The sequence below is a fragment of the Sphaerodactylus townsendi genome, linkage group LG01, assembly GCF_021028975.2.
Source record: "Sphaerodactylus townsendi isolate TG3544 linkage group LG01, MPM_Stown_v2.3, whole genome shotgun sequence".
In the NCBI taxonomy this organism is placed as follows: Eukaryota; Metazoa; Chordata; class Lepidosauria; order Squamata; family Sphaerodactylidae; genus Sphaerodactylus; species Sphaerodactylus townsendi.
In genome coordinates this window covers 64,496,361-64,520,970 of record NC_059425.1, presented here as the reverse complement: position 1 = coordinate 64,520,970, position 24,610 = coordinate 64,496,361, and the positions used below count along the sequence as shown (strand labels likewise).

At 43.6% G+C, this 24,610-nt stretch overlaps 1 protein-coding gene across 2 annotated transcripts in view; it reads right to left on the bottom strand.

Moving 5' to 3' along the window:
* Positions 1-7,342: 7,342 nt before the first annotated feature.
* The window catches only part of STUM (stum, mechanosensory transduction mediator homolog), a 50,369-nt gene continuing 33,101 nt past the window's right edge, over positions 7,343-24,610 (bottom strand). Inside the window, exons 2-4 of one of the 2 annotated variants that reach the window (XM_048507789.1) lie at positions 13,996-14,175; positions 9,401-9,409; positions 7,343-8,167 (exon numbers count right to left, since the gene is read on the bottom strand). In XM_048507789.1, the coding sequence (XP_048363746.1) occupies positions 8,127-8,167; positions 9,401-9,409; positions 13,996-14,175 (230 nt within the window). In that variant the 3' untranslated portion in view covers positions 7,343-8,126. The remainder of the gene's footprint in view (positions 8,168-9,400; positions 9,410-13,995; positions 14,176-24,610) is intronic. The other variant, XM_048507874.1, reaches the window with a different exon arrangement.

Genomic DNA, 24,610 nt, shown 5'->3' with positions numbered 1-24,610 from the left:
TCCCTCCTCCTGGCAACCCTTATCCTCTCCTCTTCCCCGGCTTCACTCCTTCTCAGCCATTCACCAACTTCCATTTTATCTACCTTCCATCTTCAGCTATATTTACTTCATTTCTACTGCACCTTTTTCCACAGCAAGAACCAAAGCAGCTTACATTATTCTCCTCTTCTCCTTTTCATTCATACAACAACCCTGTAAAGTAGGTTACTCCAAAAGTATGTGACTGGTCCAAAATCACCCACAAAGTTTCCACAGCAAGATGGGGATTCAAACGGAAGCTCTAACTGCTACACCACAGTGACGTGTGTAGTAAGATGACTTCTGTCAAACAGTAGCAACAGTTGAACAATAGAGTTATGCAAGTTGTATAGTACTAAGTCACCCAGAAGTTGCTTCCAGGACTAGTGCTACCAACCTCCAGGTGGGATGAAATTTCCCATACTTACAGTTGAACTCCAGACAACAGAGATCTGTCCCCTTGGAGAAAATAACTGCTTTGAGCTGTAGGGCATTGCACCCTTCTGAAGACTCTCTCTTCCCCAAACCCTGCCCTCCTCCTCAGACTGCATCACAAAATCTCCAGTAATTTCTCAACCTAGAATGGGCAAACCTCACTATCCTGGTTCCAATGAGTCCTCCCTCAATGGCCAAAAATAGGCCTAGAAAGGACTGCCATTTAACTTACAGAAACCCAGCCTGCAATATTGTAGTTGCCTATCAACAGACACTGAGAGAATCCGTTATTTAAACTTACAGGCACTCCTTTTATCATTTTTGTTTGTTTATTTATTTTTAGATTTCACAGTTTTCTGCAAACTCAGGGGCCTTTTTAGGTTTGTAGAAAGATCTGTCTTGCCCATTTGCAGCTCCAATCATCGGATTTAAGTATCCTCAGATTTGGCTGACTTGACAAGTGGGTGTCCACAAGGATTTGCAAGGAGACATCTTGTTTTCCTTCTACTCCACTATTCTCTCTTTCCCTTTCCTGAACACCACCATGGCCTCTCCCCTTTTGTTACTTCATTCTTTCCTTCTAGTGGTATATAGGGGTTGAGGTGCTAGGCTGGGACCTGGGAAACCCAGCTTCAGATCTGCAGTCATGCCATGGAAGCTTGCTGGGTGACCTTGCACCAGTCATACACTCTCAGCCCTGAGCCTGGCTAGTATTTGGATGGGAGACCTCCAAGGAATTGTGACGCAGAGGCAAGTAATGACAAACCAGCCCCACCTGTCTCTTGCCTTGAAAACCGTATGGATTGCTATCAGTCTGCTGTGACCTGACAGCAAAAAAGTGTCCCCAACCTCCAGAAAGGCCCTGGAAATCTCCTGAAATTACACCAGATCTCCCAACTACAGATATCTGTTCCATTTAGGGTTGCCAACTCCAGCTTGGAACATTTCTGAAGATTTGGGACTGGAATTTTGGGGAGGATGAGATTTGGGGATGGCAGCGACCTCACCAGGGTATGAGACCATAAAGTCCACCCTCTAAAGCAGCCATTTTCTCCAGGGGAAGTGATCTCTGTCATCAGAAGAGCAGATGTAATTCTGGGTGATCTCCAGCCCCTGCATGGAGGTTGGCAACCCTAGTTTCCCTGGAGAAGCCAGGCTGAGTTGAATAGTGCAAGTTGGGCAGTATCAAGTCACCCAGTTGTTGCTGCCAGGCTTAGGCTTGGCCCCAATCAATTCTCCCTCAGCCAAAACAGTCCTGGGAAGGACACCCCCCGCCCCCCGCCATATGCAGAAAATGAAGCCTGCAATGCTGTGGCTGCCTACCAACAGCCACTGGAAGCACAAGGTTTTTTTTAAAGCTACAGGAACCCCCACTTCACACACACACACTTTTTGTTTTAATATTCCAATGTATTTTTTTTATTTCAGATTTTTCTGCAAACCTGTGGCCCTTTTCAGGTTTGTAGAAAAGATCTGACACTGGATTTAAGCATTCCAAGATTTGGCCAACATTGCTATTAGAATATAAGATTTTCCAGCCCACAGTAGCTAGCCCCACATCAGAGCATTATTTGACCAGATTTCTTTAAATGCCAGGTTACCTAGGATGCAGCAACTATGACCATACTGCAATGTATTTTTCAAGCTTAACTTTTTAAACAAATCAAATTCTAATATTCCTCATGATGCATCGTTCAGTGTCTAATGAAACACCATCTGGTGAACTTTTGCTTGTGGCACACAGGATCAGAAAGGTTTACATTTCAAACTGGGAACAAATTCCCTTGAGTCATTACTTGTAATGCCTCTGATCCTGATGATCTTGTCCACTAGGCTTTAAAGGCAGAGGCTGCAGTCATGCTGAAATCCTGACCAGATCAATGCTTGCAAGTGTAAAGCTTTTCTCACACAGTGTAGAAATGACGGAAGAACTCCTCTGCATCTGAATTTTAATGTAATGAAAAGAGCATCTGGCTTTCTTCCTTCCTGATCCCTAGCGCTATGACAGAGAAATGTGAATGACATCTATCATTCAAGTAAATTCCTTCCATGCCTCACTCAGTTGTGTAGGATTCTATTTTTAAAAAGCCATATTGCTTTAAAACATAAAAGAAAATGTCTACTCTCTGTAGTGAAGATCAAAAAGAAACTAATATTCATGTATTACAGCTGTGACTTAAAACAGCTGGAACACAATCCAGCCCCAAGTTAAATTCCATTAGTTCAATTATAGCAATGTAATGTTTCGTGCAGATTACACCCCTTAAGATGCTTCTAATATTCTGTTATTCACACAGTGGGGTGGGGTGGGGGGTGTCAAAGCCCTGTCTTATAAGGAGAAGCTCTAGGTATAGTAGTTTAGGGTAGCAGGAAGAATGGCACTCCTCTTGATGGCCTCTTCCAGGTCATGAGACATTGGCCTCACCCCAGCCATGGCTGTAGATGAACCACTGCCCCCTCTGGCACAGCACATGCAGAATAATGCACTTTCAATCCACTTTCAATGCACTTTGCAGCTGGATTTTATTGTGCGGAATAGCAAAATCCACTTGCAGACAATTGTGAAAGTGGATTGAAAGTGCATTATTCTGCATGTGCAGAAGGGGCCTTAGCTTTGCCCTGGCAACTGGCCATGGCACTGTTGATTGGGGAAGCTCTTTGGAGGTCAGGCCAGTTGTGATGGGTGATGGAGGATAGGCTGGAAGGGCCTTTCAGGCTTCTGAGGGAGGAGTTGGAGGGACGGAGCTGCAGGACGAGTGAGAGAATTACCTGAACCTCCACAATCAAGGGCTGAGGATACCCCCTGCACTCATTCCTAGCGCTCTGAGTGACAGCGGGCTCAAAGCAACAGCAAGAGCTAGGCAAGACAAAGGTGCTTGAAACCATTTCCCAGGGGACTACATTAGCAGACCAATAGGATGGGGGCCTCAGCACTCAGAAACCTTTACCCTTCCTTTTGCAGTCTCAAGAACTGCCACAGCTAGTCTAGACCATTTATTTTATTTGAATGTTTACATTCTGCCTTTCTCAAAAAAGATTCAAGACAGACAACTAGCTGGCTCACAATAGAATTTTACACCTAGCTGATCGTGTATGTTTTTATTCCCCTCTTCTTTCACAGGGCAAACAACAGCTCCCCAGGGCCATTTTGGATCAGGAAAACAGAACAGTGGAGAAGCTGAAGGCTCTTCCTGCCTTCGATCCCAACCTGAATGAGGTCCCTGCAGCACTTCAGAACTGGGTTCCCACAGGGAAAGTGCAGCTGCTATCTGGCTGCAAGTTCCTGGAGCAATCACATTTTACACATAATGTTTAGTTTGGCTTCAGTTGGCTACTGGGAGAAAAAAAAGATTTTCACAGCTGGGTCAAGAAAGGTGATGAATGGAAGCTGCCAATTACCGACATGTCAGGGTGCAATTAAGCCGGATAGTCTTGGTGTGATTCTTGATGCCTTCCTATCTATGGAGGCTATCTATGTTTCTTGCCTGGCTTTTTTCCATCTTTACCAGGCTAGACTATTGGTGCCCGATCTATTCCAAACTGATCAAGTTACAGTGATCCATGCAACAGTCACCTCTAGACTTGTTCAGTGCCATTCTCTCTACACAGCACTTCCCTTGGGCTTGCTCCAGAAACTCCAGCCAGTGCAAAATGCAGCAGCACATGTCCTTACTGGGGCCCCGTAACTGATGCACATTCAGCCAGTGATTTGCCAGCTGCACTGGCTCCAGGTGGAGTACAAATCAGGTTCAAGGTTCTGGTACTTACTTTCAAGGCTCTGAATCAGTGGTTCTCAACCTTCCTAATGCCGCGACCCTTTAATACAGTTCCTCATGTTGTGGTGACCCCCAACCATAAAATTATTTGTGTCTTGGTTCCTAAGACCATTGGAAATATGTGTTTTCCGATGGTTTTAGGCAATCCCTGTGAAAGGGTCATTTGACCTCCAAAGGGGTCGCGACCCACAGGTTGAGAACTGCTGCTCTAAATGGTCTGGGCCCATTGCACCCACAGGACCCTTTCTTCCAATAGTGCCCTTAAGGATACTGTGTTTGGCAAGTAGCAACCTACTGGTGATCCCGGACTCAAAAGATATCCAGCTGGCCTCTACCAGGGCCAGGACATTCTCAGCCCTGGCACCAGCCTGGTGGAATACTCTGTCCTGTGAGATCAGAGCCCTGGAGGACCTGATGCAGTTTCACTGGGCCTGTAAGCCAGAGCATATGGTTGAGGCATATGGTTGAGGCAGCTATAATTCCTTTACCATCAAAACAGCTTCTCCCCTCCCCCTTTGCTTATATTGTCATTGAGATGTAGTCATTGAGATTCTTGGTACTTCAGTATTTGGCTTAGATTGTCTACCTTGCTATTTAGCCATAGATTTTCTACTAATGCTTGATTTTATTGTTCTCTTGTGTTGGAAGCTGCTCTGAGTCTTTGTAAGGGGAAGAGCAGCATGTAAACTGAATAAACTAAAACAAACATATAGCAGCCTATTAGGGAATCCTAACATCTGAGACTGCTCTTCTTTATTAACTCTCTTTCTAATCACAGTATGGCATGAAATCCAATAAGGAGAAACTAAATCAGTGATTCAAAACTGCAGTGAGAAATAGGCTGGACTGTCCATGATGTGACAGTCTACCCCTCCACATTGGCAGTTGCTAAAGGAATGTAGACTCTTCCCAGAAAATCAGGGCCATCTGTGTACCACGTACAATTCAAATATTACAACCCATACATGCTGAGAAGTGTTTGTGGGCTTTGCAGAGATTCCTAAATTCTTTAAGATAATGCCATAGTTTCCCCCAGATTGTGGAAATGTTCAGCAGTAACACTGGAGAGCCCCTATTTACTCCCCTGGCATTTAAAAAAAGTGTTTAGTAGCAAATAAATAGCACATTTAAAGTGCAATCCTAAACATAGTTATACCCTTCTAAACCTCTTGACTCTAGTGGTCTTAGAGAGGTGCATCTCTGCTGAAGATTGCACTATTAATTTGACAAAGACCAGATCTCTGACTGCATAAATTGCAGCTGAGAATCAAAGGTGTCTGGGTAATTAGAAACAGGTCTTGTTACTTGCTTGGCAAGTGTGAAGAAGAGGCATCTCAGTTGAGCAGCTGCAGGCACTTGACAGAGCAGCTTTGCTTAATGCCACTGTTCTAATTGTGATACTGTATTCCATGCAACATGAAACTGCAAGTTGAAATTTATAATGGAAGTTATGATCTACCTCTTTCAGGAGACTCTGGGGTCTTGTCACTGGGTCTTGAAGTTCCCCTTTATCAAGAGGGAAATTTACTGAGGCAAGGCTGTTAGTCTGCTCCTGTGGAAGCTAGATTTGCTGTTCTTTTTGAAACATACTGCCTTTTAAATGACTTATGACGCATTCTAGGGATCAGAGACCTGTGACTGCTCATTAATCACACTCTTGATTAAAAATGAATACAGGAGCCAGGATGCTCCAAGCATCAGGTCACGTGTTCTTCCTGAAATGCTTCGTGGAGCTTGTCAGCAGAAGCTACTAGGCTTGAAGCAATGACAGGTTCATTACGCATGGAATACTTACCTCAGGCCTGTTCTCTGTGACGTGGGCTTATAGTGGGCTCTCCTCTCAGTTCTCTGTTTACATGTGAGGAGGCAATCTGCAGCATGGTTTGTCTGCTGAACTCTGCTGAGCCTCTGCTTCTCCAGATTCTCTTAACTCTGCCTATCAGAAGCCTTAAAGGCACAGAGCTGATACTCTTTTCCCCACTCCCTTCCCCTCTACACACACATGCACACAAACACACACTCTCTATGTATCTCTGCTACTGTCGGCAGAGAAGAGAACAGAGAGACTTGTTTGAAAACAGAGCCTTGACTGAAATAAAGTTCTAAAAGCCCTCTCAGCCACTGGGGAAGGCAGAAGCAGATTGGGGGAGGTGGGATGGCGCCATAAAGATGCCTGCTTGCACTGTTTCTTGCAAAAGACCTCTTTATTGTTACTTTGTATTGAAAGATCGATCTCTCAATCTGTGCACTTTAGAGAAGCAGGAAGCAACAGGCAGCATGCAAAGGGGGACGAGGGGGAAGGTCGATTCCCCACAGTCAATTAATCGCGGGATACTCGGGCAAAATATCAAGGTTTCAGCAAGAACTCCCCACTGCTTAACTGCTGAACACAGATTCATTCTGGTTCTGGCGCTCCTACCATGTGTTTTTTAAGAACCTGCATGGAAGTACACCTTTTAAAAAAAACACGTGCTGAAGCTGGATGAGTGGGGAGGTTCAGGGGTTGAATGTAAGTTTGTTTCCCAGCCGTTGGGAGTGACGTGGAGCCTTCCAGCCAATCAGAGTGCAGTGGGATGTGTGCAAAGTGCGCACAGCCCTTTTTTTGTTTCATGCTGGTGGAGGCAACGTTGAAACGTGGCTGCATGGAAGTGATTTCTGTGCCAACTGTAAACTAAAATTAGACTTTCGTGCCAGCACACCTGCGTGGGTAAAGAGTGCCGAAGCTGCGCATAAATGTAGCTTAGCGTGAAAAACTGCTACCGTTCTATCTACGCATGCGCATGCTGACGTAGCTGCGCAAAAAAAGTTGTTTTTAAATTCCCACCCCAATACAGCACAACAGCCAATCAGGATGAGAAAGAAAGAACCGCTAAGCAGATCATGCGATCGTGGGGATCGCTGCATCACACACACGCTGCAGTGGGGAAGGTGAAATCGCGATGAAAAGGTGCCATTTCTTTTGAAACCTGGTTGTATCCTGCTTTAATTTCTCAGTGGGGAAATGGCCTATGTGTGCAGGGAAGTGGACAACAACCACAACTTTATTGCATACAAACTGGAATATATAATCTGTACATTTTAAAAGCACAGTTATAGTGAAATGGTAAAATCTCTTCTGATAGATGATGAAAGAAAATCTTTATTATCTTTCCCTACTCCCCATAAATACAATAAGAATGTGACCCCATAAATCTTGTAAAAGTTGTCCCTCCCCTTATAACCAAGAACAAAGCACCTACACAACAGCATAGAGTGACAGACCTTGGCAAGAGCCAGCTCCTTACTTCCTGGCAGATAACAGATCAGAATTTCTTTTCAGCTTTCAGCAGGCAGAAGCTGGCAGGATGTATAAACAGCTGAGCCTGAATTACCTTAACAATGAAACAAGATTTACAAAAGCAGCAAGCTAAATCTGAGGATAGCTGCAGAAACTGATCTTCATTAAGCACTGTTAAAAACCACACACACGCTCAAATACATAACATATGCACACACACTGCAGGGAAGGGTACACATTTGAACCTTCCTGCACCCAAGATATAATCAAGCAACATCGCTTGGAATGCAGTTGATCCCCTCACGTTTGTTTTTACATATTATACATGTATCTATAAATACTTCCACAGCTTCTTTGATAGTCACAACTTGGCTGTTTCTTCAGCAAGCCATAAAAGGAGGTGAAATGTTTCTGGGTGGAGAAAATGGCATCTCTAGCTACCTGGTGGCTACTTGCATTTATGTCCGATCAACCACCATTTTCCTTAGTGATATCTCCACTTAGACCAGTGGCTGCCTCCTGCTTTGGGAATGGCTTGACTGCCACAATGGTGTGTTGGTTACGCCAGTCTATGAATCCATGTGGCAGTGCCTCCACAGTGGAGCTTGCTATAAAAGTGATCAGTGAAGGTCACTCTCCGCTGTTCGGCACCTTCGCTCCGCTGGACAAATAGAACGAGAGAGGGAGAGAGAGAGAGAGAGAGAGAGATTAGACAAAAATGGTATTGCTGCCACTACACTCACTCAGAACTATGATGTTGTATTTTCTATAGCCAAGATAAATGGAAAGAGATTAGAACCATTATTTATTTGCATCACAATTTCAGCAACCTGCTTGTTCCCTCTGAAGCTCTGCAAGACTACATGAAGCTGGTGTGAGAGGCTGCAGTCATCGAGTAGGAACTAACTAAAGCAGGGATCAGCAACCTTTACCACCCAAAGAGCCATTTGGACCCATTTTCCACGGTCCTGAAGATCTACAGAGTCGCCTCTGGTTCAGCCCCTCCACTCACCTTTTCTTCCAGCGCTGGGAGGCAGTGGCGCCAGGCAGGGAAATCCCCGGGCAGAGAGGGGTTGGTGGTTGTGGGGATGGCAGAGGGGGGATGGCAGCTGCTCTGGAGGGACACACCCACGCTACCCTCTGACCTCCAGGGGTCAGAAGGCAGCGTGCACGAGTCCCTCCAGCCCTCCAGAGCTGCACTGGAAGGAGAGGTGAATGGAGGGGACGTGAAAAGGATCACTCTCACGCATGGAACCGCCTCCGGTTCGGCCCCTCCACTCACCTTTCCTTTCAGCACTGCTCTGGAGGGCTGGAGGGACATGCCCATGCTACCCTCTGACCTCCAGGCTATGCGGAGCCACAGTATAAGGCTGAAAGAGCTGCATGCGGCTGCGGAGCCGCAGGTTGCAGACCCCTGAACTAAAGCAAGGCAATGGGTATTCTGAATTGGCATTCTTGAGCACAGAACTGGGTATCAGCTATCAGCTATCTGACATCGTAGGAACCTCAATATTAATTTTTAATTTTTTTAGAAAGAGTTTTATTAGAATTCTACAGGTTCTCAAAAGAAAAAATCCAACACATTCCTTGATTGGGATGCAATAAATAAATAAATATAAACAGAGATTATTTTTGGTGATCACCAAGAATGAGGGCTATTGCCAGGTAGGGAACAGAACAAACATTCATTTGCATTTCATAAACAAAGTGCAGAAACAAGATTTTAAAGTCCACAGACTGAAAAGCACAGAAATGCAGGACATGATTATGTGCTCTGATGCACACATGCTGATTGTGGTTTAAAACCCTGCAGCCCAAACCTGCATGCTGATTTCGAATGAATTTTGCTTCAAATAACAGTGCTAAGCTTTGCAAGGAACTAAGAAAAGCATACCTTGTGAAACTTTGTTGATCATTTAGAAGAGGCAAAAGAAGCATGAAAAAGAGAAAAAATGGAAATGTAACTGTCAAGAGTATTTGAAACACATAAAGAAACTCAGTAAAAGAGGCCAGCCCCTTGTACAGTAAATGATATGCATGTAGAGGTATATGCAGCAAAGAATTTTTCTCCTTTAGAAGACTCTGAAATTGTTTATTGCAAATTTACTATTGACTTTCTAACTGGATGTACCATGGGAAAACACCCCAATATCTCCCCACTATACATTCAAGCACAGATTTGAGAATGCTTAGAAGAGAGATGTGACATGCAAGCATACAGGCAGAAGGGTGAAAACCAAGCTCGAGTCTTCAGGGCAGCCCAAATTCTTATCCCATCCATCTATCGTAATCATCTTATGAACATTCTGATTGCTGATGCAATCATTTCACGGCCAAACTCCACCTGCTCTGTGCCACATGGCCAGAGATGCTGGCACAACCGCAAAGATTATGGAACTCCTCATTTACACTCACAAAACTTTACCAGTCAAAATACACTAGAGGTTAGTTACCTATTACCGACAAGCAGCGTTTTGATCTGTACGTTAGGGATGTCAAATAAACTTAGAATGAAGTACCTGTTTGACCAGTAATTCTTAAGAAGTGGTCACCAGCAGCCACTATGCAAAGTAAGTACTGCTGCCCTAACAACGACATCTGGTGTGCAGCAAGTGAATAGCCATGCCACCTTTAATCAAGGCATTTTTTCCTCAGAAAGAGGAAATGCAACATCCTGGTCTATGGCAAATTAAATTGCTATACTCTCCTCTCTTCAGAAATTATAAAATCAGCTTTGACAAGGATCACTGTCTGAGTGGGCAGCTAATTTGGACTCAGTCCATGACATATGATGGCATTCCCCAAGACAGACATATGAGTACTGTTTGTTAGACCAAGAAAATAAAAGATCTCTATTTCTGGATTACTCTGCTAGTTACACTGGCTAGCTGGCTAGATTCCACTCATGAGGTGCATCTTCAGTGCGCTTCCATCTCGACATGAATAAGTGGAGACTAATGCCTGAAACTTGGAGGAGAGGGTGGTTACAATTAATGCTGAAATTCATAAAATGAATACCAAGGCTTTTCAGAGTACATTATTAGAAAACCTCAGAACAGCAACCTTTTGCATATATTCCTCTCCTGCCTCATAGAGATCTGAGTGGTTGGAAAGAGTGTAAAATCTTGTGATTCAATAAAAATCAACATTTCAATCTGTTTTGTGTCGTGATTTTTGCATGTGGTAGCATAACAGATATTTAAAATACACTAGACATGTGAAACTTATTTCCAAAAGGCTTAGTCAGTTAAAGTTTCAATCAAATAACTCGTTCTATTAATTCCTGTGTGTCTTATCAAAAATTGCTGTCCACCCACCTTTCACAAGCAGGGGTGGCAGACCTGTGCTGCAGTGTCTCTATGGAAGAACAAACGTGGGCTAGGGCCTCATCAAGTTCTGTTCTGACAAATATTAAGCAGCTCTGTAATTGCTGATAGGTATAGAGCCCTGCAATTAGTCCAGGAGTGACAAGTGGACTGAATAATTGCATGTAACTAATTACAACTCACTAATAAATCCTTGAGGGTCAGTAGCCTGGCAGTCATTGACATCCAACTGTGAAAGCACACACAGTCCCTGGAAGTCATATCATTTGAGATTCTTGCCCACAAACCAATAAGACATAAAGAACAAGAACGATAATGGTAGGTAGACTGGTTCATGCTACTGCAGTGGCACAGGATCCCTTCCTCTGGACCAATAACACAAGTTACTGCTGCAGTAACTGAAAAACTGTGTGGATAAGGAAATTTACATTATTTCCTTCCCACAACACCCTTCTCTTCCTGGAAGCTAGGTAATATTTGCAAAGGAAGGAGTACCATTCACTTACTTTGCCAGTATGGTTCCTTCATATGTGTTACTCAAGTATCATGGAACCATGGGACAAAAGCTCCTCTTACATGTGGGCTCCCACCACTTCTTGCTTGAAAAGTGCAATTCAGAAGCAGAAAGTAGCCACAGTTTGATCATTTGGGTGTTACAGCACTTCATGTTTCACATAAAATCAAAGAAGGAATAGAGAACCCATGCACTTGTTGGAAGACGGGAGCTTAAAAAACCATGAGGTTGCTACTGAACTGAACTGAACCAGTGCAAACTTCCAACTGATACTGAGATGCTGATGATTTCTGGAAATGGGGGAGTCAAGAATATGAACTTCCAAACTAATTATCATTTAACCCTTTATTGTTCTTGGTGGATCCCAAGGCTCTTTAAGGTATAACCAGTTTCGTTTTGAGGTAAGAAAGGGGGGGGGGAACCATACAGAGCTACAACAATGTATTGTTGAAGGTTTTCATGGCGGAAACACTGGGGTGCTGTGCGGTTTCCGGGCTGTATGGCCATGTTCTAGCAGCATTCTCTCCTGACGTTTCGCCTGCATCTGTGGCTGGCATCTTCAGAGGATCTGATAGTAGGAAAGGAAAGCAAGTGGAGTATATATGCCTGTGAGTAAAGGTCAATAGGTGAGGGCATCTGAATAGGAGTGGCCTGGCAAGTGCATAACAATGGAGATAGCAAGGTCAATAGGTGAGGCATCTGAATAGAAGTAGTCTATCCTTTGTTCCCTTTGATTGTTATTGTCTATAGTCCTCCTGTGTTTGTGTGGAGCTGATTAGTCACTGTCTTGACTCTAGTGAACAGAATTTGGCTGCCAGTTTTGAAAAAAACTTCTATTCAAATGCCTCACCTATTGACCTTGCTCTCTCCATTGTTACGCACTTGCCAGGCCACTCCTATTCAGATGCCCTCGCCTATTGACCTTTACTCATAGGTATATATACTCCATTTGTTTTGCTTTCCTACTATCAGATCCTCTGAAGATGCCAGCCACAGATGCAGGCAAAACGTCAGGAGAGAATGCTGCCAGAACACAGCCATACAGCCCGGAAACCCCACAACACCCCAGAGCTACAACAGGTTTTTAAAAGCTTCTAAATTATGTGCAGGCAGTTTTTATATTATAATAGTTTCCTGATAGCTTGGAGCCCCTCTCTAGCCTTTGGAATACAATATTCGCTAGAGTTTGGGAAGGAACACTGGTCGCTAGTGACAGGGAGCACGGAACAGTTTGGAGACAGTTCTGCAATTTGAATTTAAAGAGGTAGCAAAAGAGTGTGGAGTTAATAGGACATGCAGTTGTAAAACTGGTAGAAACATTTGCTCTCTTGGATCCAGACCAAGATCAGGGGCTATTTTGCCTGCTTCTGTTATGCTCAGTTTGTAATTTTAGTACCTATTTTGTTTATACCTCGACTTGGATGGCCCAGGCTAGATCTTGTCAGATCTCAGCAGCTAAGAAGGATCAGCCCTGATTAGAACTTGGATGGGAGACACCAATGCATGCCAGGGTTGTTGTGCAAACCATTTCTTTGTAGATCCAGTAACAAAAATTCAGTAATTTGACCTAAAACTTGTATTTCTCAAAAAGAAAATAGTTTTCCTTCACTAAAATACATTGTAATTCTGAAATGAACTTTAGTGGTTTTTTTAATGTTGTAAGTCTTGCAAAAGAAAGAGCATTTATTACCTCTTTGGTACAAGTATTCAGCATAGAAAGTCCTGATTCCCTTGCAAGACCAACTGCTGCATGCAGACTCAGAGCCCAGTTCCATACAAAAAATATTTGAAGTACTTGTTACCATTCAGAAGGCCATTTTAGGAAGTGAATATAAAGTGAAGTGAATATAAAGGAGGAAAGGGGTTGTATGAATCATCTTGATGTTGCATCAGACTGGGGGGAAAAGTGGACAGCCAGTGTATCTCGGCTGTTTCCACACAGCCAGAGGCAGCAGCTTCCCACCAGCATAAATGAAGCCAGTGGAGCATCGGGACCATTCACATGGTCCCACGCGGGCAGTCCCGATGCTGCTGCTGCCCGCGGGGGCGGCTCCGCACTGAGCCGCCCAGGGTGTCTGCGAGGGACTTACCTTGCCTTCCTCTGCAGCTCCGGGTAGCTGGAAGGACATGCCCATGCTGCCCTCTGACCCTCAGGGGTCACAGGGCAGCGTGGGTTTGTCTTTCCAGCTGTCCGGAGCTGCAGAGGAAGGCAAGTAAGTCCCTCACAGATACTGGAGAGGCCAAAAGCAGCGGTCACATGCTGGTGCAGTTCGCCGGGAAGACACCGCTTTTTAAAAACCTTGTTCAGGGAGCCGCTTGGATGGACCCAGCACGGCCGCAGCAGCACCTGCTGTGCGAACAGCTCCCCAGAGACGGTGTTTTAACTGTGCCTAGGGCGCTGTTTTCCACCCGTGCAGAAACATCCATCAAGATTAAAGAACAGAGGAAGAAACGAAGAAGCAAACCCCATGCTTACCCACATTTCAGTGAGATCTTACCAATACAATGAATCAAAATAAAATAACTTGTGGCTGCACAGAGAAAATATGTTTAGCAGAAATACCTACTGCCATGAATGGACAGCTGAATTTCAACAATAGGAAAGGACAGGGGCGGGCAGGGGGGGGGGGACTACTGTTCGGTACTTACTCGCAAGAATGACCATGTCCATCCCCCAAAATATACTCATGATCCATCCAACCATTACAATGGCAGTGAGGATCTGAATCAGAGCTGCAGCAATGTTCAACCAGAAGACACAGCAAACGTGTCTGTCAGGGAGGTCAGTTCGGGCTCCACACAGTACTGTGAAGGCTGACACAAATGTCCCTATAAAAAAGAAGATTGCCAGTTAAAAGAATTTTCAGAGGACAGAGAAATACCACAGGTACAGTAGTCTCTCTTCATGACAATTCTTTCCAAGCTCCATGCCACATTGCATAGTTTTCACCATAAATTCCCAGTATACCCAAGTGCTACCTCAGTGCTTAACAAAAACAAACACCCCAGTACTTGTAGCCACTGGAAAGGAACTTGAAGCCACTGTAGCCACTGGAAAAGAATGTGGAGATGTGCAGGAAATCCCCCATTTGCAACTTTATTTTCTCAATGTTTGACAGTGACACCAATTTTTCACAAGGATTGTTTGCTGCAGATTTGATGTTACTGGGAAGTGTTTTCTTCTGCTTTTCCACAGAATTGTGGTGTTATTGTGTCCCTCCCAGGTTTTCCCAAAATTTTCTCTGCTCTTTCCTAAAGCTGTTTTATTGAAAAGTTTTGGGGAAAATTCCAGCAAAGCCTGGATTTGCTGCCTCTGTAGCCTGAAAATCTTGGATTTTCCCTGCCAGATTCATCTTCTTTTTAAAAAGAATCTTCTTTTAAAAAAGAATCCATCTTCTTTTAAAAAAGAATCTCCAAGATACTGGAAAGCTAAGCTACATGGTTTCATTAAGATACTGTTTCTGTCCAAAATCCATTTGAGCTTGTGAAGTAATATTCCTTTAGGACTTTACTCCGTGCACAGGAAACAAGGATATACAAATATCAATGCAATATATCAAACTATGCAAATCTCCCCATATGTTTTCAGAGTGTACTCACAGAACTACAAAGTAATGGTCTTCAGACATCTTAACCATAAAAGCAAGCAAATAGGAAAAGAATATTATTCATAGATCACAGACTGGAAGAAACCACTCCCACATATTACTGTTATCATGGATATATTTTAAAAAAGGAACAACCAAGGAATACAATGCTGATCAGATTCTATAACCTTTCTACATTGTTACAACAAAAACATGACCTAAATCATCTCCAAGTGCTGCTAAAAGGAGCACACAATTATAAGTGCAGTTAACATTGTTTTTGTTTTGTTTATCCATCTGAAGTACTTCTGAGCTGGCTCTCAATCTAGGCCAATGTGGCACAGTGGTTAAGAGTGTCAGATCAGGATTTGGGTTAGAATCCCCACTCTGCCACGAAAGCATGCTGAGTAACCTTGGACAAATCACACACTCAGCCTAACTATCTCACAGGACTGTTGTGAAAGTAAAATGGAGGAGAGAACAGTATAACTCACTTTGAGTTCCTGCTGGGAATAAAGGCAGGATATGAATTAATAAATGAAATTCCCACAGAAATTCACAGCAGTACAAATACCAAAATGGTATTTTTGGTTGTATAAACACCAAAAAACCCTCAATGAAAATAATTTGGAAATTATTCATTAGCTTGTGCACTCCAACACATGCCAGCTGGGTGACCTTGGGCTAGTCACAGTTCTTCAGAGCTCTCTCAGCCCCACCTACCTCACAGGGTGTTTGTTGTGAGGGGGGAAGGGCAAAAAGATTGTAAGCCACCTTGAGTCTCCTTACAAGAGAGAAAGGTAGGGTATAAATCCAAACTACTCCTCCTCTTCTTCTTCAGTGCCTGGACTGGTTGAGATTTCTCCCCCTCACAATGGGATAAACTACAGATATTACAGCAGTGTAGTGCTGGGATGAACAGAAAGAGTAGGAGATAGTTCAGGATGTGGACCCTGAACAGCAATGCTTGAACAAGGGTAGCAGTCAATCAACAAACATGTGGAATGAACTAAAACATTGGTGGGAGGAACTGTTCTGTCACAGACCACTGAAAATCTTTTACAAACTCAAATCATGCAGTTTTCACGTTCGGCACATCTAAAGGCTCCTCCCCCTCCTTTACTGCTGCTGCTTTCACTTCCAACTCCCACTTTCTTCTAAAGCCTCTGGAATTTAGAGAAGCAGTTCAAAAGAGCTGTAGAGAAATGAAGTGAGTGGGCGCTGCTCAGCCTATGGAAACTAACCCTACTTTGAAATGGGGGAGGGATGAGTTTCCTTTAGTGTGATAATTCTTTCACCTTCCCCAACAGTATAGCTCATCCAATGAATAAAATCAATAGCTGTTGTAGGCTGAGGAGAAGGTCTTCCATTTTGCAAGCTGGCCAACATGCTGGCTCCATGTAGTCAAGTCTTGTGGAGCAAGAAAAGTAGGCTCTGTTATAACTCTAGGATTGTCCACAGACATTGTTCTTTGTTATTCTTCTAGGAAGAAATTATGTACAACATTGTATATTTGTAAAAGAATTCCTTATTACCAGTTTTTCCCCTTACAATACATTATAGGATCCCCTGCAAAGTGTGAAATGTTGCTTCTCAGAGCAATTTTTCCATGTATTCATTGAATATATAGTACACACCCATGTGTGCTAGAAATACTACAGACATGCATATGCATTTCTGATACAAGCATTGAACTACATCTGTGTATAGTATCTACATGTGAAAAATCTTTTTCATGAAATTAGGACCAACAACAGATGCAACAATCCCAGTTATAGTGATACTGCTGTTGTGCAATATATTGCCCAACAGTGTGATATAGTAGTTAACAGCAGGTAGACTCTAATCTGAGGAATCATGTTTGTTTCCCCACTCCTCCACATGAGCAGTGGACTGTTATCTGGTGAACTGGATTTGTTTCTCCTACATTCCAACTGGGTGACTTTGGGCTAGTCACAGTTCTCTTAGAACTCTCTCAGTCCCACCTATTTTACAAGGTGTCTGTTGTGAGGAGAGGAAGGGAAAGGTCACCTTGAGTCTCCTTACAGGAGAGTAAGGCGGCGTATAAATCCAAACTCCTACTCTTCTATAAATCCATAATTACCATTACGCCAAGAATTGGAATGCAAACATGAGATATAATAAATTCTAAGTCTAAAGAAATACATCAAAGCTCGAGAGTGTGTAACTATCCAAACTTGTTTCATCTTCACTTTTTCCTATGTACAGTTCACATTTAGAACTGGCCAGGCAAAAGATGTCAAGTACAGCGTTTCTATTGGCCACTCCCCACTCCCCATAAGCCGCGGGGTCACCTCTTTAAAAGACAAGAGGAGAATGGACGTTCCCCACGTCACCAGCACCCACTGCTCAGCTGCCCTTAATTTGCCGCTCTCCCACCTCCTTGTGGCGCGGCAAATTAGGTCCTCTGAAAAGAGCAACATTTTCAAAAACCCCGCAGGTGCCACACAGGTGGGAACCTCGCTGTTTACGCGCGGCTGATTCGCCTGACGCCAAGAAGCTTCCGCCAATCAGGAAACAGGAACCGCCATTTTGTTTAGGAGGGTATTCCCACAGAAAGTGCTCGAAATTGAGACGTAGTACACAAACAAGACGCGGCTTTCAACATTGCTCTTTTTTTTACTCTTTTTGCTCTCGAAAGCTCCACTGTTTTGCAGCTTGGCAAAGTGCTGCTGGAGCACATTGTGGGTTGTCGGCGGGGTAAACCTAAACCGAGCATTTACTTTCATTTACTCTTTCTGCCCAAGCAATTTGCAGTAACAGGTAGCATGACATCAGCATGTGCAGACGCCTTTAAAAAACAATGCGCTCAGCTTATCCAAACGTAATCCTTTCTCGGGTCAGCCAATCAAAATGGAGCCCCGCCTTCGGCTGGCTGCGTAACTCCCAATCGCAAAATGATGCACACGCGTGCCAGCCAATCAGAACGCTCGATTGCCTCTTTGACTCTTGATGTGGAACCCCGCGCTATTTCCTGAATGGAAAATGAGTGGGGAACAAATGTCTCCGTTGTCAAAAGAAACGGAGGCTTTTCTACGAGGGGTCGCTGCGGGGTTGCACTCAGACGAGGTAAGTGGGGAGTGGCCCTATGATTCTGGTTGTAGATCTTGGGCACAGCAATCAGAAATTTAAGAGATCACTAGTTAATTTAAGAAATTTAAGAGATCACTAGTTATAAAAGGATGTCATAAATGTTCTCCTGGGAGAATGACTATATAGCACTCTGCACTGCCTTGATTAAAGATATATTTTTCAATAAATGCAATTTGCTCTAATTATAATTTTTCCTCTGAGCAATTTATATACTCCCTCCTTTCTTCCCATTCAAGTCCACACTCTGGAATGCAAAGAGACAATTCCTTTTCCTCCAGGAGTCTATACATTTCAGATTATTTTGTGGGATGTGTCCCAGGATATTCCAAGATTAGGCACTGAGGTCCACACCTCATTCTAAACTGGGTTTGTTTGGTTCATTTTCAAGCCCTACTGTTAAGGAAGTCAGTAGTATCTCATATAAAAAAGGTAGTGTTGAGCCAATAAGGCTATAGACAAGGAGCATTACTACTTTAAACTGCAGGGTCAGATGTTTCTTTGTATGCAGATCCAGAACAGGAAAGCATAGTTTTAATAAGCAAGCCAAAGGCAGATTTACCAAAAGGTGTCACCGGTCTGCTAATTCAGCAGGAATGATGGAGCATCCCCCCCATAGATAAATGTACTCAATAGAGAGCAGCATCAACCAGTCACTTCAAATATCAGAATCTCCTGAAGAAACTGAGAAAGCAGTATACAGTTTATAGGTGTGTAAATATAATGATAAATAGAGTCCTTCGTTAGCTATTACTTGAATAATTAGACTGCTTTCTAAGTAGCTAACATGAATGAATTACACCTTGGAAAATCATCTACATCTGACTTCTTAGGGACATTTACAATTTGCTGATATTTGTATTGATTTGTCCATTGTATTTTATATTTAACATCTGGCATTCCCCTAATGGCTTCTGATATGATGCAAATATTTGCTGTTCTCCTTTATGTTCAATATTTGATACTACTATTCCATTATCAATAATTTCTAAAAACAAAGGCCTGCAGCTCAAGCATCTCTGGAAAACTATTGGAAGCCCTGACTCAAGATCTCAGGTCAAAATGTAGAAATGATGGGTGTGATTGCCAAAAAAGCACTCTGTACATGCTCATGCACACAATTTTCCCCATTTGTAAACACTGGCTCCCACTCAACCCTGGTAACCCTGTGTTAACCTACTAAAATTTCCTATTTAGAATCAACACAAGTTTAACATCAAAATTATTGGGGAGTTCCAATTCTCTATTCAAAATTCAGTATATAAAACTTAGACAGTTAATGGTTACCAAGGAAACCACCAGCTTAAAAATACAGGAAAAACAGTTTTAAGATACTGAATTGATTTGAATTGTGCCTGGTCCCTGGATAAATTTAAACTTTTAAATCTCACTGAACTTTGGAGATAAACATACAAAATTTCAAAGATATTAAAGGTTACAATATATTGTTTCAGCGTACACAAGGGGAAATTTAACTAAGTACAATTTCTCCTATCATAGTTTTAGAACAGGAGGATTCAGAAGGATCTGTCCTATTTTTTCCAATCTTGTAAAGAACATTTAAAACTGGTGACCATCCCCTTGGCCAGAAAAAGAAACCCTGACCAAGATAATGTACAAAATAAGTCAATGTTCTTCATTATAGGCTCCAGTCATGACACATGAGATGAAAAAAATCCCACCATGAAATCATTTCCAAACTCAACAATCAGCAGTCACATGGTGCAATTCTTGCCAGACTGTATCACTTCAGACAGTCTGAAGAACTCTGCACATGTAAAAGCACCCACACAAACACTCTCTCTGCAGATAGACCACTAGAACATCAGGAATAAGCATAGCCTAGCCAGATTACTTCTCACAACATACTAATTTTCATAGTGACAGCCAGTATTGTACAGTGAGTTGAGTGTTGGTGTATAACCTAAGTCACTACCATGATAGTATCTTGTGTGGAGATTTTTATATAAATGACAATTTATGCACATACAATCCCCCACCTTCATCATGAAGTGGAACAGGCCTGAATGGCTACACCACAGGACTCTGCTGACTGTGCAGCTCAGTGCTAACAGTACAGCCCACCAGCTCTTAGAGACATTCTTTGGAAGATGAGTTAGCAAGAAGGAAGTGAGCTGAGATACCATCTCTAGGTTGTGAGATGCAAGAGTGCTCACAGGTACCTGGTAAGTGCAATATTGTTATACCTCTCAGGGGTCCCTTTACTACCTCTCTGCAAATTTACAGCTGCCAGGACCCTGTTGACATCTAAAGAGAGCGAGCTGAAGGAGTTAAAAAAAAAGGGTCCTGTAAAGCAGGGTCCAAAGACTCCAAACCATTCTGCTGCTGGATCCTGGCTGCTAAGTCCTGGAGGAGCAAAGAGAATTTATCCATAAAGAATGCTAACTCATTAAGTTTGCCACCAATGTCACCCTAGCTGTCTAAGCTCCCTTTTTAGATCTCTCAGGTCATCTGTATACCGAGGGATGAGGGAAGTCTAAGGGCATCAGAGAATATTGGTGGATAGTCTCCTGAAGACCTTTATTCCAGGTCTCAGTCAGCTCACTGAGAGAACTGCTGGCAAGACCAGAAGTCCTGCAGAGCATTCTGGAAACCAAGCAAGATTGACAAGTCTCGATGGGCAAGAAGCTAGGTTTGCCTTCCTGCAGAAGTAGGAAAATGATCTCAATTTGATCTTCATGAGAAAATGGTCCAATCATGGCACCAGTCCACTTAGAGAATTCAGATCTACTCTCAGACCCAACTCTTTAAAAACATGATTACACATTTTGGCCCTGACTTGGTGATGCTCTGCCATTCTTCATTGCACGTGCTGCACTTCTGCATTGTTCTGCCATTATCATATCCCTCTCTGTGATCACACTGTCATAGTGAGTTTTTCTGGTTTTAAAAACTCACTTTAGTTTTGTACAGATGTACAAATATCTTTCTATGGCCGTTTCCGCACAGGCGGAATATGGCGGCCTGGGGACAGCAAAAACGCCGTCCCCAGGCCGCCATTTGCACAGGGGGCGCAGCTGCATCGCAGCTGCGCCGCCCTCGCGCCGTCTGACCGGCGCGAAGCCGGCGTTTCCAGAGTGCACTGGGAAGCGCACTTTTCCGGAAAAGCCGGCTTGAAGCCGCTGCCGTGCGAACGGCAGCGGCTTCAAGGTGCCTCCCCCCCCACTCCCTCCCTGCACTTACCTTGTCCCTGGGCCTTCGGCACATCGCCGAGGCCTGGGGACACGCCCCCCTGCCCTGCGACGCTGGAGCAGGCGCACAGGGCCCGGGGGGGGGGGGTTCCTCAGGTCTCGGCGACGTGCCGGAGGCCCGGGGACATGCCGGGTCGGTCGGGTGACGGCGCTCTGCGGTGCCGTCGTCCCGGCTCTTTCTGGGACCGTCGGGTCAGCGTCGAGTACGCCGACCCGGCCGCTTCTGCCTCCGTGCGGAAGTGGCCTATGTTAATTTAAAACTGATCTTAATTTAATACTGATCTCATTCCATTCCTAAATAAACTGTAGACAATTAAAACGCTGAAATTGGTCCTTTATTGAGTCATTGCCACTTTTCAGTCATACTAATTAATCTGTTTCCTTATTTATTTAGTACATTGTTACTGTTTATTGATAAATCAAAACTGAGCATTTAAACATTGTTTTGTTGCCAAAATAAATGAATGGCATTAATAAAACCTAAAGGGAACAAAAAATGGATGTGAAAAGGAAATGGCTAAGCTGGGAGAGGGAGTAGCCTCTGTACCGCACACCAAATGGAGAAAAGTTTGCTGAAATAATGCTGCTAACCTAAACTCACATTCTAGGAGTAAGTCCCACTGAATACTGATGGAGAGGAGGCATCCACCCTGCCTGAATCTAACACAGGTGAGAATTTCCCCCTCAAGGACTCTTTGCATGATGTTTTAATAAACTTTTAATAAACATTTCTGTGAACAGTCAGGAAGCCAGTTTTTGATTAAAATAAACATACTTAGGCTATACACTCCTTTGGAGGCACTGTGACGTTGTGAAGGGAGATTTTGTGCTATATTGCATGCCATATGGAATCAGGGTTTTAATTCTAGTTTTATATAGCACATTATACTAATTTGCATAATAGTATTGAATTTATAGTTGCTATATTATAAGCCACTCTGAGCCCCGCATTGGTGGATGAGGGAAGGATAAATAAAATAAATAATAAAAATAAATTAAAAAGGCCTAATGTGCTAAATATTAACAGCTGTACACAGGCATTAAAAAAATTCAGAAGTGAGGTATTCTCAGCCTTGTTAATGCCCTCTCCCCAAATACTCTAGGGCCTAGGGCCTAGGCAAGCTGGCCACATAGATTTGTTTATGTTGCAGAATGAAAAAGAGTCATACCACTGATGGGGACATGGGGTATCTCATGTCCCCAGCTGCACGCCATTTGAGCATTGGGGAGGGGCAGTGCCTAGTGGCTCCCTCTATGCTATTCAGGTGGGCACCATGGCAACAGGCTAGCTTCTGCACTCTCCAGCCTCCCTGCTGACAGGGTCAGGAGGAAGCAAACAGCTCAGGCGGGCACCTGATGCTCCCTGGCCTCCCTGCTGACAGGGAGGCTGGCTCTCGGGCAGGAGCCAGCCTGCTGTTCGGTGGCGAGTGGCCGCCATGGCAGCAGATCAGCTCCTGCCCTCCAGGAGCCGGCCCGCCACTAAGCCCTGCCCTGGGAGAGCAGGGCCTGGCAGTGGGCGGCCCAGGTGGGCGCTGAGGCAGCAGGCAAGCCCCGGAGGGCAGGAACTGGCCTGCTGCCATGGTACCCACCTGAGCTGCTCACCTCCTCCCCCCCGGTAAGTGGGGCGTGGAGGCAGGGGGGTGGCCCGGAGCAGGTGTTGCCCCCGGGCGCCATTTTCCCTGAAACACCTCTACATGCATACTTTATTTATTTTATGTATATCTATTTGACTTTTTATCTACCCTTTCTCCAGAGAAGAATACACAGTTATTCTCATCTGATCTTCATAACAGCTCATTGAGTCAGGTTAGGGCGGTGGTCTGCCAAGGTAATACAGTTGGCCTTCATAGCTGTGTGAGGAGTGGGGATTTGTGCCCAGCTCTAGCACAAAACCTGAAGCCAACTTTTAACATGTACAGCAATGAGACTAGGAGCCTATCTCACTCTGTTTATTCAAGAAGATATGAAATTATTCCAAGAGAATAAACCAGATTATTTTATGAACATTTACAGAATGCTTGGTGCCACTGATAAAGGTCAAATATCTCATGGTTTTTAACAAAAATACTGAACACTAATGAAAGTTAGCACACCTGTCCCTCTGATGATCTATATCACACAAAGAGTATCCAAGAGGTGTATGAGGGTCGCCACTACCCAGACACTGACCTGTTCTTCTACTATCCGTGGTTTGAGGTGGAGATAGAGTCTGTATATATGCTTGTGAACTGTTACACTTACCCCTTCTCCCCTGCCTGCTAATTGCCTTTTTTGGTCCATGCATGGAAAGTGGCAGGTGTCCTGGGTGAGATCATTTGAATATCATCTGAGATCTTTAGAAGGAAAGAAGATCTTTATTTACTAAAACACAACTCTATTCACCAAGAGCACAGAACACTGGAAAATGATGTCATAATACTACAGAGGTGTTACAGAGCTAAGAAAAAGAAGCAGAACATGAGGCCAATGAAAGACCAGCCTAGACATGACAATGTCCTTGTGGCTTCCACGAGGCTACTGCTGCCATTTTAAAATGCTACAAGCCTTCCCCCACACAGCTGCAGAAAACTGATGGCAGAAACTGGAGGAACAGTTGCTGTCGGAAAGAGAGTCAAATTAGGTAACTGTTTGGTGTCAGTAATGTCAGTATTTTATTGTATGCACGACGTTTTGCAATGTACCATAATCTGTGTGTGTGCACGGAGAGCTCTGCAATACAAATTCTATTGGTTGTGTAGGAGTTAAATGCACCTATAAATAGAATTGTATAAATAGGAGGGCTCATGGAGCTCTAATGACATCTAGATACACTGAGTTATTCCCCTCTATTTCAGTAACTATTTGCAGACTTCAGTGGAGGAATGCTTAACTTTATGGAAAGTTAAAAAATAGCTATTAATAGCTGCTTTTTGAAGGGACAAAGGCATGGAGACTGCAGAAAGAGGAATGCTGTGTGTTTTCATTCAGTGTATATGTGTATGAGGAGCCATTAGGGCAGAGGGTAAGGCTTCAGTCCAAATTTCTTTTCTTTGTTTATATTTGATTGATGTTATTAAGAAAAACATCTAGATTTATACTAAACGAAATTCCGGAAAGCTATTTCAGAATAAATACCTGGAATCCATCATATCTGCCTAGGTACATTTTTTTTGCTCATGCTGTTTCTCCCCTTTCCCTTTCTCTGTTTCTAGTCCATGGCCTGTTTTTGCATAGCTAGACATTGAGATTGCTACCATCTCTTATTTGACAGCAGCACTATGGCATTTGGATTACTTAATCAGCACTGACTGTCAGTTTTTTGAAAACTACTTCTCTGATGGCTTCTGATGCTGCAGATAAAATGTGGAGCAGATT